The sequence below is a fragment of the Pseudorasbora parva genome, chromosome 24 (genome assembly GCF_024679245.1).
Source record: "Pseudorasbora parva isolate DD20220531a chromosome 24, ASM2467924v1, whole genome shotgun sequence".
Lineage (NCBI taxonomy): Eukaryota > Metazoa > Chordata > Actinopteri > Cypriniformes > Gobionidae > Pseudorasbora > Pseudorasbora parva.
In genome coordinates, this window is record NC_090195.1 from 12004675 (window position 1) to 12021502 (window position 16828).

At 37.2% G+C, this 16828-nt stretch overlaps 1 protein-coding gene across 4 annotated transcripts in view; it reads right to left on the minus strand.

The window, feature by feature from the left end:
• Nucleotides 1–16828, minus strand: part of sh3kbp1 (SH3-domain kinase binding protein 1) — a 61367-nt gene that overhangs the window by 11927 nt on the left and 32612 nt on the right. For 3 of the 4 annotated variants that reach the window (XM_067435632.1, XM_067435630.1, XM_067435629.1), the window contains exons 3-7: nt 5602–5725; nt 3518–3544; nt 3066–3172; nt 2803–2932; nt 1270–1463 (exon numbers count right to left, since the gene is read on the minus strand). In XM_067435632.1, coding sequence (XP_067291733.1) covers nt 1270–1463; nt 2803–2932; nt 3066–3172; nt 3518–3544; nt 5602–5725 — 582 coding nt within the window. The remainder of the gene's footprint in view (nt 1–1269; nt 1464–2802; nt 2933–3065; nt 3173–3517; nt 3545–5601; nt 5726–16828) is intronic. The other variant, XM_067435631.1, reaches the window with a different exon arrangement.

Consider the following 16828-nt stretch of genomic DNA (forward strand, 5'->3'; position numbering starts at 1 on the left):
GATTTCCTTTTCATTCGGACTAAACAAAGTGAGGCTGAGAAACACAAAGGTCGGAAGACATTCCATAAACACTTCTTTGACAATAACTTCCTTTCTTAGTGGCAGAATGTACCAGCTCAGCATGTGTGTGCCATGTTTCTCCACACACACACAGACACACACACACACGTAGTGTTTCCATGTTTTATGGGGACTCTCCATAGGCGTAATGGTTTTTATACTGTACAAACCGTATTTTCTATCCCCCTACACTGCCCCTGCCCCTAAACCTACCCATCACAGGAAACATTCTGCATTTTTACTTTCTCAAAAAAACTCATCCTGTATGATTTATAAGATGTTTTCCTCATGGGGACCAAAAAGGATTTCGGATATTGCCATCTTTGTGGGGACATTTTGTCCCCCCACCCCCAAAACACACACACACACACACACACACACGTCTGGTTCACTATCTTTGTGGGGACTCTCCATAGACATAATGGTTTTTATACCGTACAAACTGTACATTCCACTACACTTCCCCTGCCCCTAAACCTACCCATCACAGGAAACATTCTGCATATTTACATTTTAAAGAAAACATAATTTAGTATGTTTATGAATCCATTTACATTGTGGGACCGCTGGCTGGTCCCCACAATGTAGGTGATCTCAGGTTTTACTATCCTTAAGGGGACATTTTGTCCCCACAATGTAACATAAACAAGGACACACACACACACACACACACACACACACACACACACACACACACACACACACACACACACACACACACACACACACACACACACACACACACACACACACACACACACACACACACACACTCTCACTCTAGAGTACTCTAAGCATATAGAAAATTCACATGAATATGGTACATATTGTGTACTGCAGAAATATTATGCATAGTATGATACTATTTCATACATAACCATTTACTTCCTAAACACACAGACTCACACGTCTAGGAAAATAAAAATAAATGAAAGACATAAATTAAATGTGGGACTAATAAACAGAGCTAATGATGGAGAGAGAATATGTGGAAATGAGCAAAGGAGTGCATGCTACTCTCAGTGGGACAGGAAAGCAGGAAGGTTTTAATGAACAAGAGACTGTGGGGCCGAAGGCAGAGTGAACGCAGGGGACCAAGATAGAGATGGCCTGACTTTAATTACTGAGGAAGAGATTCGTAAAATCTGAGAAACGCACATACACTTCTTTTGCCTCATTAAAACACAGATTCCAAAATGTCAGACTCACCTTCTCTGCCTCATTGTCCATGTCCATGGATCGTGGGCGAAGCTTGATCGGCTGGTCTTTGAAAATGTCCCCGAAGCCGAACCCCCGAACCTTTTTTGGCTGAATTTCAGAGCTGGAGGACACACTGCCAGTGTCAGACCGTAAACTACTGGAGTCGCCGCCATCACTCTCTGAGCCGGTGCTGTCCTTTATACCTGCAAACACACAAACACATTTCAAAAGAGGATTGAAAGCATTTGCATGCAGCTTTGCATGAGCATTCTTCACAGCTGGACTGTTAGAGTAGATTGGTCCGGGGATCCCTGCTGACAGTGCTGTGCACGGTTGTCACAATAGCAACATTTCAGTAGGTGAAATCTGAAATTTCACTGGTATTGGTATTTTAAGTAAATAGATAAATGTTACAGCTAAAACTAATGCTAGTTCACACTATTTATTTATAAAAAGTCAAATAAGGATAAATAACTGGTTTCAGCTTTCTTGAGCACTAAATCAGCATATTATAAAGATTTCTGAAGAATCATTTGTTTTTGATTTTTTTTGAAAGAGGTCTCATGCTCACCAAGGCTGCATTTATATTATTAGAAATACAAAAATTTGTACTATTGTGAAATATTATTAAAATATAAAATAACTGTTTTAATTTAAATATATTTAAAAATGTCAAAAATTCCTGTGATGCAAAGCTGAATTTTGAGCATCATTACTCCAGTCTTTAGTGTCACATGATCCCTCAGAAATCATTCTAATATGATGATTTACTGTTCAACAAACATTTATGATTATGATCAAAAATTGTTGAAACAGTTCTCTGATGAATAGAAAGTTCAAAAGAACAGCATTAATCTGAAATATAAAGCTTGATTGTTTATTCATTCAAGAATGTTGTGCAAGTTTACCGCAATAACGGAGATGCAAACTTTACATGCTTTTGAAAATCCAGCGTTTAGTTGTTCATGGTAAACCCTCATTGTCACAGTTGTAAACACAAAGGCATTCTTCTTCAACGAGGTGGTTTAGTGCCATGGCATTTGTTTCCAGGCGGACGGTTAAATAACTCAACGCACAACAAATCAGATGACAGCCAATCGAAACTCCAGATAAGTGTGCCATATGCATCAGACGTTCAGCCAGCGGTCCATAGGCGTGACGTCTGAGGCTGAGACTAGTTTAGATGTAGCTGGATATTAAGGAAGAACTTATTTTAAAGCATCTGGATGCATTTCTCCCATGTGTCACCACTCATCTAAGTGACTTCATCAGCTGTAGGGAGGAGGTGGAGATTTCCCCACACTTAACCTCATTACAGTTTGTAACATGACAAAGAGTCGCAAATCACTGTGAGAGTCGCTTGCTTAATGGTGTGAATCACGACTGTCATATGCGATGGGATGAAACGTTCATGTTTCCCCATCTGCTTGTTTGCTGGAAAATTGCCACTTCAATAAGCCAATATATCTTCAATAAGAAGAAAAACATGCTCCATGAGGAAGCATTTTTTAGATCAAGAGAGTATGTGGTGTAGAGACTGACTGGTTCGTGTGCTGCACGTGTCTTCATGTGGGGTCAGATCTTCAGCCTCGGTCAACACCTCCTTGGTGAAGTTAGAAGGGAACATCCCAGTTTTGCCATTGAGAGTGCCTTCCCACCATCCCTCCTCCACCTGAACGAGAAACACACAAAGGCAGTTTTAAGAATTACAGACTCCATATTTGCTAGAAGCAATCTGTGACATGAAAAATATTTATAATATGGTCAAGCATTTATTTGTAAATACAGTCTTGCACAGCACTCACCTCTCCCAGCACCTCAATAACATCTCCGATCTTCAGTTCTAGCTCATCTTCATTCTGTGGAGCGTAGCTGAAGGCAGCTTTGCAACGCCTTTTTCTGATCGCCTCACCTGTTCACATGAAATACATGTAGATAAATCAGTAAATAACAGAACGGAGCAGCACTTACACATTCCAGCACTAGGTGTCTCGCTTCTCTTTAGTTTATGCTAAACAAATAGCAGCACATTTTGCTCCAGTGCTGATCACTAAACACACAGACTTCTGTGGCTCATGAACCACCTTCTGAAAATAGACACTCAAGAGTTTCAGTTCTCTACAGACTGGAGAAACTGGGCATCCCAATTTTGACCAATCGATATTAATTTATTGATGCCATACACAGATGAGACTGCCTAAACATTTCAATACTTAATACTCTGCAGAAAACCAGTAAGACACATATTTTGACTCACATTTTCTTTGGAAACCAAGATCTCTATCTGCAAAACAAATTAAAGTCACATGAACCAACACTAGTGCTGTTGTCCGAAAATCAGGTGATACACATAAATGAAGGACTCTAAACAGAATGTTTCTTTGTTTCAGAAACTTAAATAGAAAACAGTAAAAACAGTATTTAGTAGACTTTAAAAATATATATATTATTTACTGTCTTAAGTAATAATTAACATTCAGTAAATATACTCGCTATCCAAAAGCTTTAAAAAAAAACAAGGTAGGAAGGCATGTTTGAATCTAATCCAATGTTAGAATCCTTCATCTGATCAATTTTTAAAGGCAGCATAGATGTATTGCTGCCTTTGATATCCCACAATCCCGTGCTTTCTAATCTGTGACAGTTGAGCTCTTAAAAAAATTAAGATAGTGTCTAAAAGTTGCGGCTGATGGTTAGTTTGTGCGTAAATGTATATATATATATATATATATATATATATATATATATGTGTGTATATATATATATATATATATATATATATATATATATATATATATATATATATATATATATATATATATATTTTTTTTTTTTTTTTTTTTTTTTTTTACTGTTTTCGGACCCACTGAATTTATATCACATCTTTACAAGATTATTTCACTAATATTATATCACTAACTAAGTAAGTGTTTTATTTTGATGGTTTTATTTTCATTTATGTTTTTTTAATTATGCAATTTAATTGAATTTGGCAACATACTCAACTAATTCGGCCAACCTGATCTCTGACATAAAGGCATAAAGGTGATTTAATAATGTCTAATTGTGTAGCATCACGCATCACACACACACACACACACACACACACACACACACACACACACACACACACACACACACACACACACACACACACACACACACACACACACACACACACACACACTGTACACACAGGAAGTGGTAGGAGTAAATGGTTTCTGGTGCGGGGAGAGTAATACTGTACTTACTCTTAAAGGCCCAATCGCACATAAACACATAATCCCGTTACGACTGGTCTGATGGACAGATTCTGGTATGGAAGCAAATAAGAGACATAATTCTTTGAAATTTAACAGCCACTGAATATTTTGTTTTGAAATATTTTATTTTGAAAAACATTTATCTGAATTTATTTGCTCTGAATTCACCCCTTTGAAATTATTTTACTTTGGAAACCATTCGAATTTACCTCTCAAAACCTAAATAAATTTCAATGAATATTTTTCAATTTTTCATTTTTTTTTTTTTTTTTTACAGAATTTCAGATCAAATAGATTCAGGGTGATCAAATTCAGATCTCAAATTTCAAGTTAAAGGTGCACTATGTAGTATTTTTGCAGTAAAATATCCAAAAACCACTAGGCCGGTGTAATATATTTTGTTCAGTTGAGAACCTAATGTCCCAAATGTTTCCAACTATTTGTAAATTGTGAGAAAAGTGCTACTTTAACGAAGGACCGGGACGTTTCAGCATAAACAATTTGAGCAGTCGAATTAGACTGATGTTTTCTTTGAAAAATATGAAATTGAAATTTGAGATCTGAATTCAAATCTGAATTTGAGCAATCAAATTTGATCAACCTGAATCTATCTGATCTGAAATTCTGTAAGTTGATTTTTTTTTGTATCTGAATTCGTGAGCACTGAAAAATATTCATCAATATTCAGGATTTGAGAGGTAAATTTAAATGGTTTCCAAAGTAAAATCATTTCAAAGGGGTGAATTCAGAGCAAATATATTCAGATAAATGTTTTTCAAAATAAAATATTTCAAAACTAAGTATTCAGTGGCTGTTAAATTTGAAAGAATTATGTCTAATTTGCTTCCATACTCTGGACTCATATGGGGGACTTGGGACATTTAAGAAGGATGAGTCTTTGCAACAATTTTTTTTTACTCTTTTACTCAGATATGAAATAGGTCTGTTAAATTGAATCCTTGATCCACAGAAACTTTAACCAGCCCCCAAATCCTGTCCTGTGAGACATGAGGGTGTGTTTGTGTGGGTGTATTGTGCTGAATAAGCACTGGACTACTTTTCAGATCAGATACACTACCTTTCCTGGCTGGTCTGAGGCTGGGTTCTGATTTCGGGCTGGCGCTGCCATTGGACAGGTCAGATTTGGATCCGGCCAAACTGGACTCCTTCTTCACCTCCTTTTTTAAGTCTTTCTTTATCTCCTAAAATAGAAAAAGGGCATTTAATGCACACAAACATTAGGGGGAGCACTAGTCCATTCTCATTCACAGTGTGTGTGTGTGTGTGTGTGTGTAAGACAGAGACAGGCAGACAGAGAGGCGGTGATAGGCCTCAGTGCAGCAGAGCAGAGAGGCGCTCATTTCCTGGATGGGCCGTACAGTGACTAAGAGTCAACCTTTAACACACACACACACACACACACACACAGCTTTAAAACACTTCTCCATCTGTTTGTCCGTCTGTTAGCAGAAGTAGCATCTCAGTTTGTCCGTCTGTTAGCAGAAGTAGCAGCTCTGTCTGTACTGCACATCTCTCTTCCTCCACTAAGACTGTCAAGGTTGCGAAAATGTGGCTGGTGATTAATTGTAATTCAAATAATTGTGACTAAGTATTTAATTGTCTATTTAGTTATTTTCAGTTTAATATACATGAAGCTCACATTAAACTTGTAAACACACACACACACATAATTTAATAATTATCTAAACAAGAACATATTTTTACACACATATATGTCAATGCATATTTCAATGCAGTGATAATAACGCAATGATAATATTGCGTTATTATTACTGCACTGAAATAATATTATTTTACAACAGTTTGGCCCGGTTTTAGTTCAATTAGGACATTTAAGTAGCTTTTATAATAGCTATTTATTATACCTGTGCAGATGTAAAAATAAAGTGAACCTTAAGTGTGTTGCATTTGTAATGGAGGATATATATGCAAATACATCGCAAACTGAGCATTGCTCTTCAGATAGTCTGGGTTTGTCTGAAGAGTTCATAAATATATGATGGCAATATGTGATGTAATTTAAAGTGCACAATGATTGTTCGACCCTCTTTATTCTCTCATTCTGTTTATAGGAAATGTGAAATATAAGGTATCTGACTTTGTGGCCTGTCTAAAGGTTAAGAGAACTGCCTTAGAAAGATCTCGAGCATCTCTTGGCTCACACAGAGCTGTCAACCTTTCTCAATTTCCTGCATGTTATCTTTCTCTGCTCTCGCTGCAAGTTCTTTCTGCGTGTTTTACTCTCTCACTCACTCTGACATGGTTATTTATTTAGACGAATAAGAGCAGACTATCTGCCCGCTGGATGCTTCATTTTTGCAGATCAAGTTGTCATTTTGCAGGTGGACAATCATAAATCTCAACGATATTTTCAAGAGCACATCTTACATTCTTAAATCTGACTCACGTCTCTAGCTTTGACTCGTACTAAAGACCACATTAAATGGGTTAATATATGCAATTCCTTTTTCTGTGGTGATATATTTCAATATATGTAAAGTTAAGCCAGGACATCAATCAAAGGGCCTGTGCTTTACTTTAAATAGTTCAATTTGCCCCCAAACCACATTTTTGAGCCATGGGCTCCCTCTGCAAGATTGGATTTGATCAACTTTTGGGTATGAATGGATTAATGGGATCTTTCATCTATCACTAAACTTCATTAGTAGTACAAAAATCTAGACATATCCTGCAGACAAGCCTCTCATTAGTTCAAAACATTAACATCCAACTATATATTTTTTTTTAAAAAAACTAATAAAAAAAAAGGGAAGATGCATCAGAATTTATCATGACACACAAAACAAAGTGTCCCTCACAAAGGAAAAAGTAATTTTCTTTTCTGAATAATGCGCAGAAATATTGAATTAAAACGTTATCCGCCAGGGAAGGAAATAAGGTTACAGTGTATAGGCAGCTTTGTGCGAGAAAGAGATAAAGCTGTGAACAGTCTAGGTGTGAAACGAAAAGGGATAAATGAAAATGCTACATAAGAGATATATTCGACCATAAAAATCATACATTTAACATCCGCACAGCAGACCACTCACATGTGCAAGAACTTAAAAACGGACCACAAGATTCTCCTGATATCACACTATTTAGTTGTCAATCTTTATAGGGAAGAAGTCATACAGCGTTTGCTCATCTACTGCTAAAATGTGTCTTGATGAAAATCAGCTGATGTTTTTGCAATGTTGTATGTAAATATAATCCTTTTCCATTAGACAAATATGATGCCTAAGATAGAACAGAATCAATATTTTCGTCTGTTGTCTTGGAAGACAAAGAATGGATATTTTAAATGCATGTGATGTATTGCTAAAAGCTTTGTTTTTCCCCAAAGAAAATGGGGAATATAAGGAAGACAGAATGCTATTGAGGGCTAAAACGAATATGTACACACACACACACACACACACACACACACACACACACACACACACACACACACACACACACACACACACACACACACACACACACACACACACACACAGGAGATAACCAGAGAGATTGAAAGGACAGAGCCCTCAACAGCAAATAAGAGTTGACCTTGAGCAGCATATCACACTGGATCCTGTAAATGTCTGCATTGTGCTGCTTGTGTGTGTGTGTGTGTGTCCCAGAAACATTCTTTCCAAGAAAAAACCCTGAAAACAAAATTCCATTCGCTCTGCCATTACTGCCTTATCTAGTTATTTATGATGAAAAGAACAGCAACCGTCCTGCTGAAAAGGCCAGAGGAATTTCATCCTAGTTCAGGATTGGTTGGTGCTGGTTCGGTGCTAGTTTAGCTGGACTATGAAAATTAAAATATTTGTGTATGCATGCACGTCAATCAAATGGAACACAAAGAAAGTGAATGCAATCATTCATCAAAACAATATATTTGGACAACAAATCTAGGTATTAATAACTTTTCACTTTAACTTATTCTATAGAGATCCATATAGAGATCTGCACTGTTTGAAAGATAGCATTGGGTTGCAGTCCTAGCATTAACTCTACAGTTAGTGTGCTAAGTTCTCTCAGTCACCGTGTTTTAGCAGACAGGCAGGCCCATTGATTGATGGGTCGTCTCCAAACTCCACATGTCACAAAGTCCTACTGTTCGATTCAGACCGGCTGGTGCCAGCCATCAGCATGGAGCTGATGATCTCTGAAAACATCTGAATACGTCACAGTGTTCAGAAGCGAAGTGAGTGTGAGTATTACTGCATGCTTTCATCGATAAAACCTGAATTACTTAAATCAAAGTATGCATGTCTGGATGAAAACGGTGGCTGTTGGTGCTCCTCCCCAGTAGGTTGACCTGATTCTAACCAATACCACACTTGGTTTTGGTTAGAGAGTGGTAAACACGTTATAACAAGGTGGATGCAGCTCCATCACCACTAAGCTGATAAAATAACGCCTTGTATGGCATATGTGTGATGGTCTACCTGCATACCTTATGGTGTCGCTGCCATGACAACTTATTAAAGCCAGGCCCCTAGGGACCAAAGTACAGCTGGAGATCACATAGTAGGTCAAACACTGAAACTTGAGCAAGAATAATGGGGAGGATCGTGCAGACCCATTAACACATTAGGAATGGGTCACAATGGCCGACTAGACACCCAAAAATGACAGTTTGTCTAGATTATTTTGGTAAAACTTGAGCTAGTGGCATAATAAGTGTAAAATATATTAAAACTGTTATTTTGAATTGTAATTTAAAATATTACTGTTTTACTGTATTTTAATCAAATAGATGCAGCCTAGGTAAAACTTTGTAAACAGTAGCATATTATGCACAATTTAACAGTACCCTATAAATGCTGTTAAATGGTGTAAAAGTATTGTTTATTGTTATTTCATGTTACAGCATTAACTAATGTTATATATAGAACCCAAAAAATATTATATATCCTGTACATTAGCTGTTAGTCAGTTTACATGATAAAACAAAAAAGTTGCATACTTAAAGGTGCACTATGTAGTATTTTTGCTGTAAAATATCCAAAAACCACTAGGCCAGTGTTATTTATTTTGTTCAGTTGAGTACCTACAATATCCCAAATGTTACCAACTATTTGTAAATTGTGAGAAAAGTGCTATTTTAACTAAGGACCGGGACGTTTCAGCATAGCGTTTGAGCGAGTCGCCTGTCAATCGGGTCATATCTGCGCTACCCTCGGTTTTATTCTGCAGAAACGCTTTTCTCTTAGCAGTGTGAACATGTCACAGCAGCGCCGAGCGAACGCACAGAGTAACTTCATAACATAATTTTAAACACACTTAAATGTATCTAATATGATAAACAGAGCTGCTTACCTTATAATCATGACCGGAAAAAGCGGAAGTGCGTGCGCCCGGCGACTGTGTCCCGTCCGTCATAATAAAAGTCCTGGTATTCGCGAGCCGTGTGTTTGTATAACATTCGCTCCAGCGGCCGTGCTCAGCTCCACAACACTCGGTCCTGCTCTGCTTTACACTACAGTAACGTTAATAACCGCATCCATGAACATGATTTCTGCCCGAGTCCTATTTTCCACCGGCTGTGAGGTGAAGACCACATGTCCAAGATGCTGCGCTCACACTTTGCGTCATCAAACTACGCCTTTGTTTAGAATAGGCGCCCTCCAGTGGACGGAGAGTTGCATAGTGCACCTTTAAAATCATTTTAATGCACTGCGATGCAGCCAAACACATGCAAACTCATTCAAACACAAATCTTTGGCCACTGTATCTGTTATATTTTTAGCTATAAGCATTGTGATCATGTGGTTCCATAAAAAACAGGTCTGATCGGGGTCAAATATCTAGCTTATTACCAGCGATGCCAGTAACGCGTTACTCTAATCTGAGTACTTTTTTCCAGTAACGAGTAATCTAACCCGTTACTATTTCCAAACCAGTAATCAGATTAAAGTTACTTATCCAAGTCACTGTGAGTTACTATTTTTGTCATTTTCCTTAGTAAAAACCGACAGCTTATCAAAATTCTCAGCCCGAGTTCGGCTGGAGCCCGTGTTTTTTATTTATTTATTTATTTTATTTTTTTATATTGTTGCAGCCATTAAAATTGTTCAGTTTTGTTTTTAATGTCAAAGTAGTTATATTTCGTTTCGTTTCTTTATTAAGTTCATTTAGAAAAATGTTTGGAACAATTTTTTGTTTGTTAAATTAAAGTTTATATAGGCAAGACAATTCAAGAGTTGGTTTGAGAGACTAAATTGATTAAACATGCGGTTAACTCACTGGGCCGTCACATACAAAATTAAAACTTTAATTTAACAAACAAAAAATTGTTCCAAACATTTTTCTAAATGAACTTAATAAAGAAACGAAACAAAATATAACTACTTTGACATTAAAAACAAAGTAGGCGAGTTATTATACCACCACAAAGGCATTTTTGACGAGCTGAGGCAGGCTGATAGATTAGCCTACTGCTCGCAGCGGTGCTCAAAAAACGAAACGGGCTACACAATCTAAACAAAAAAAACAAAAAAGAACATGCAGTCTTATAGCCTACCTTAGACTTCAGCAAAATTAATATAAATCCGATCTTCAATTCCCGCAGTATATGCTCATTTAACGGAGTTCACATCAAAGCAAAAGATTCTAGCATTTTATTCAGCAGCCCATTTCAAATTCAAAGATCGCAATATGAGAGAGAGAGTGACCTAAGCACTGGTAAGATCATTTAGTTTAATTATTTTATATTGAAGATGATTGTGTTTTGTGTGACTTATTTTAAAGTTTCATTTACGGCCATTTGCGTTGGCTTGCTTTACTCATTTGCAGCGATGTTGCAGTAGCACCATCATATCTATCTGACTACAACATAACACGCTCTCACACATTCATTTTTTAATTATTTGCCAGGAGTAAAATTTACACATGTGGTTTAAACAACCAGATACATTTACACTTGTCCGGTTTAGTTTGAAATGCTTTCATGCACCTTCTGAATTGGTTTGTTTGAGTGATCGGAATTAAATACGTCTCGAAAGACTCTCGGAAGGCATTTAGGCCTACTCCTGGTCATTTTGCAATCAGATAGACCTGGTCAGAGAAAATGAATGAAGGAACCAGTTGTAAAAAGGCCATAACTCTAGCAGCTGCACTGAAGAAACGGACTCTTTAACCCTGCGCGAGCCATATCTTGACAGTGGCACAAGCTATCATGGTCTCATGTTATTTCCACCAGCACATCTCATTGTTCCTTTTAATTATTAAAATAAATATAAAACGAAGGAGAAGCCTAAAAAAAGGGGCGTAAAAAAGTCGGGGCCGTCAGGCTCGGGCATAAATGCAATAAAGTGTGTTGCCAAAAATGGTTGTCATTTCTATGTTGAGGCGGCAGGGGTGTTGTCGGCAACTGCTGAATGTAACTAATAAAGTAACTTGTAATGTAACTTAGTTACTTTTAAAATCAAGTAATCTGTAAAGTAACTAAGTTACTTTTTAAAGGAGTAATCAGTAATCAGATTACTTTTTCAAAGTAACTGTGGCAACACTGCTTATTACACAAAACCTCCTTAAAATTGATTAGTCAACTGGTCATTAATGCAATCTACTTGATAATTTTTTTTAAAATACATAGTTTAACACATTATTACTAACATGCAAACAAAATGTGTTTTTTGCTAAAGGACCTTTATATTAAAACCATTCAGAAACTATTTAGCATTCTTAGCTAACACTTTACACACTATAAAAAAGGAATTTTGCACAAAAAACATTTTAAGATGGTAACTGTGGTGTTTGTGCAGGGGACAATCACAACTCGTTGTTTCGAGCGCATCTCATTTCACAGCACGCAGCTGCAAAGGCCCACATTTTTAATACACACTTCCTGCCAAACTAAAAGGCTTCAACATAGCTAAAGTCAAACCACAGTGTGTAGCTGCAAAACTTCTGCAGTACGCTCAATCAAAAGATACAGTACGAGCACGCACACAGACATACAGACCAGACCAGACCTTTTCCTTTTAAAATGTAAAAATAAACATGACAGCAGACGCATCGGTTTTGCACTGCATCATGGGAAAAGAAGATGCCTAATCAGACTTACCTGACAGAGAGAGTCAGGGTTTAATCAAAGATAAACAGATTAGAAGGGGCTTTCACGTACTTACATACTTTGCGCCACAAAGCATTTAACTTCCACCACATACTGACTGACTATTCGTGCATGAATCTCTAACATGGATATACTTTTAACCAGGGGCGTTTCTAGGATTTTTATTTTAGGGGGGCTCAGCCCCCAGTGAGGGTAGGTCTGTAGAAAAAATGGTAACACTATTTAGTTTAGGGTCCAAATTGCGCTATTAACTAATAGCTTACAAACATGCATACCCAGAAGATATTGGCTGTTTATCATTACTTATAAAGCAAATATTAATACCTTAATGCATGGCCATACTGTACATGCAATTATCATACCCAATAATGTAGGCAGGTTTATAATAACCAAGATCCCAAATGTTAGGAGGTTCTAATATGGTCCCCCGAGAAAATTTTCATTTCTATGATCTACATATGAGCATTTTATGATGTTCTGAAGGCCAAAAAATGTGATAACAATAGCTTGAAAACCATGTCACTGGGCAGTATTTTATTTGTCTTTCTTATGTCCACATCTCTCGTTTTCTCTGTTTTTATCTTGCCCTGTCTCTTCATAACGCTGAGCTTTGACTGTTTTTTTCCGTTTTCGTCAGTGAATAAAGTGAACATATGGTTTACATATTAACATACTGATATTTATGTTTCATGAATAATTTTCTTAGACACGTTAATTTACTGTTTATCAAAGTTTTAAGTTTATTAAAATCACAGTATGAACATTCATATAGGCTACTAATCTTATGCCCAATACAGGCTGAAAAAGCTGATGTTTGTTTTCATTTACTGAATGTTACAAATAGAATTATATTAATTTACAATATATACACATTCATTATTAAACTTACACCTAATCTGATGAAAATGGCTTTGTTAATATTTTCTGTTAAGGCATTATGAATCACATATTGGCATATTTCCAGTTAAAAATGTCTAAAAATTAGACACAACAAGTTTAATCATTTGCCTAAATATTTTTTTCTTTTGATTAACATTTCTGACTTAAAGCAGACGCTGTCAAACATGAATGTTTAATTTAGCTGCATTTATCTTACTTGACGTCGAGTTGCTCTACTAAAATTTGCGCTCAGCCTCAGCAGTTTCTGTGTGACCATAAAGCCCGCCTACTCTGATTTGATTGGTTTTATCAAATATTTTGACATTGACGAGCGGTGACAGACCAATGACGCTCAGATTTACACACACACACACACACACACACACCTCTGCTTCTGACGTGCGCTGCGCTCTGCTCAGAGCCGCTGCGGATTGGAGAGACAGACTAAAAAAAACGGGACGAAGCCGAAGCCTGCCACCAGTTTCATATGTTTTAAGGTTAATCACATATTTTTTAGGGGGGCTGAGGCATAAGTTTAGGGGGGCTGAAGCCCCCCTAAAAAGGGCCTAGCAACGCCTATGCTTTTAACACACTGAGCTCATACTCAGGACTATCACGAGACTCCCTTTCACTGACTTCCTGTTTGCAAGAGCATTAACAGAGCTCTGGAAGTATGTGTGTGTGATCTACACCCCCATACCCCCCCGCTCATTGGTCTGCTCCAGATGGTCAATGGTAGCTGGTTTCCACAGCGTCCCATCATTCCTCGGCCTTCCACTACACAGGGAGGAGAAAGAAAGTCATCATGTGCTTCGGGGAATGACAGGCTCTTTCTACAGTGTAGACGACCTTGGTACGCTAGTGAAGCTGTTTGATCAATGCCACGGGCCCACTCATGCTGAGAGCCAGGGTGCATGATGTACGAAAAACATTTTTTTCCCATAAAGACAGACTTCACATATAAAGAAGACAGAAGAGGTGGATGATGGAAATGTCTCCCGTGCACCACCAAAACAGCTGTTTTTAACAATATTTATTCTATAAAAGTCTAGAATATAGAACAACATGGAATACAGAAGCTACAGCAATAGGGTCAGATATTTTTTAGAGAAAGTACCTTAGATTGATGTTAAATGCTTGAATTTAGCATGTTAAAGTATGCATTAGACATTAGGAAAGGGTCAAAATGTATATTGCAAATATAGCAAGTTAGCAGCTAGCAAGCTAACTCGTAGATACAACGTGCAGCCTTAAATGTACAAGGTAGATTGAATAACATCTAAATGTACAGATGCTTCACATAAAAATTTAAAAGTCAAGGCCAGGATTGTTGACTAGTTTTAGATTGTAGTAAAGATTTAGATAGCATGCTATGAGTGTGTTATACTTTAACTATTAGACAGTTGGCAGAGTAAAATCCACTCGAAAAAAGTTGTGTACTATTTGTTGGCTCAACTGCTTTTGATCAAAGACCCTTTCAAGGAAAGTCTGTTTACTCGGAGGTAATATTTGCAATGCCTCCAGCTCCGGGCAGCTTTTTCGGGCATACAAGACCAATTTCTATCTATTTGAATGGGGGAATCCTGAAATCTCAAAAACAGCTTGCAACAGAACTCACAATTACAAATATCAAATCAGCAATAAAATCTGACATGAACTGTCCCATAAATGCTGTTTCTTATACTCGAATAGCATTAAAAAGCATATTTTTAAGGCTAAACAAGCCAATGCACATTTGAAGTCCTAGGTTTCTATGGGAACCGGATCTTCTAACGGCAGCTGCATTGACACAATGACTTTACCAATCAGCGATTGGCTCTTTTACTTTAGACGGCGGGACTATTCTGCCATATTGCACATTGCAGTTTCCCTCATTCATGATTAATAGGAGTGAGCCGTCTTTCTATATATATAGTCTTTGTTTTTAAGTATCCACATTCCTTTTTATTCCGTTCTATTAAGGTACATTTAACATTGTTTGGCAAATTTTTATGGGTAAAATCTCATCATTTCAATAGTAATACATGCAGACAGAAATTTCATGTGAGGGCAAAAGATTTTCCTGCACACAAAAGGTTCAATTACCAATACAAAATTGACCAATAGAAAGTTGCTTGGTTTGAAAGTGACTACTGTGCGAGCATACATTGATAAACTATTTATTAGAGAAAATTGACCTTTTTTATATTGCAAAATAATGAAATTATTCAGTGCTTCATTTGGGCAATATTTGTTTAGGCAATTCATTTGTTCAGACAACCCAAAGTAGCTTTGCACATGTCTATCGTATAATATGTACTACATTTGGTAACCCCAATTGGTTAATTTGTTAAATCGTCACAAACATGCCAACATTTCCAAGGCTTTGTGAAATCCTCTGAAACAAGGTTAAAAGGGTCCTTAGCAACAGGGATGGTGGATGGGAATTCGTCACAATGACGACTGCATCAAAGTGCAATTGTGACTAAAATAGAAGACTTCTACAATTCTACGAGCAAGAACAATGAACAATGAATGTAAAAATCTAAAAATCTAGCACACCACCAAAACCACCCTCTTATTTTAAGAGGTTAAATGCTCTACAAACCAGTTACATCATCAGCAAGTGTTTCAGGATGCTGGGATACAGAATTCCATGTTTCAGGGTGAAATGCTATGCTTCATTGGCTGTGACACAGTTTTGTGAGCTGCCGCCCCATGGATTATTAGCGCAGTGGAGCGAGAACAGAGCCCCGTGCTGAGACACACTCGTACAAAAGTACAGATAGGTAGAAAAAACAATCACACATAAAAAAACAAAAACAACAAGTACACGTGTTTAGACACATACACACATGATTTTGAAGGATTTAGTTAGACAGCTCAGAAACCGAGTAAAATGTAAAGCACCTCTACGGAGAGAATGTTTATAATATGAAGATGAAAACTAGATTGGACATTTGTTCCCATCCATCCATCCATCCATCCATCCATCCATCCATCCATCCATCCATCCATCCATCTATATCAAAATGAGACAGTAAGGAATGCCTGAATGACGTGAAACAACCAAATCACAGTTAGACATTTGTACTAGGGCTAGGTAACTTTGGAACGGCTGCAACAATAAATAAAAATAAATGTATCCCAATAAATAAATGGACTTCTTATTAACAATAAATAATGCCAACTGTCTTTGCGAAATGTTGCAAAGACAACAACACAGAATAGTTTTATTTAGCTCATCCACTTGAATGTTTTCCAAATATTCAATGCCATGAATCATGCAAACTTTGGCAAATCCAGTGATTAATTAATTGTTCTGCGTTGTAGGCCATCTGACACAAAA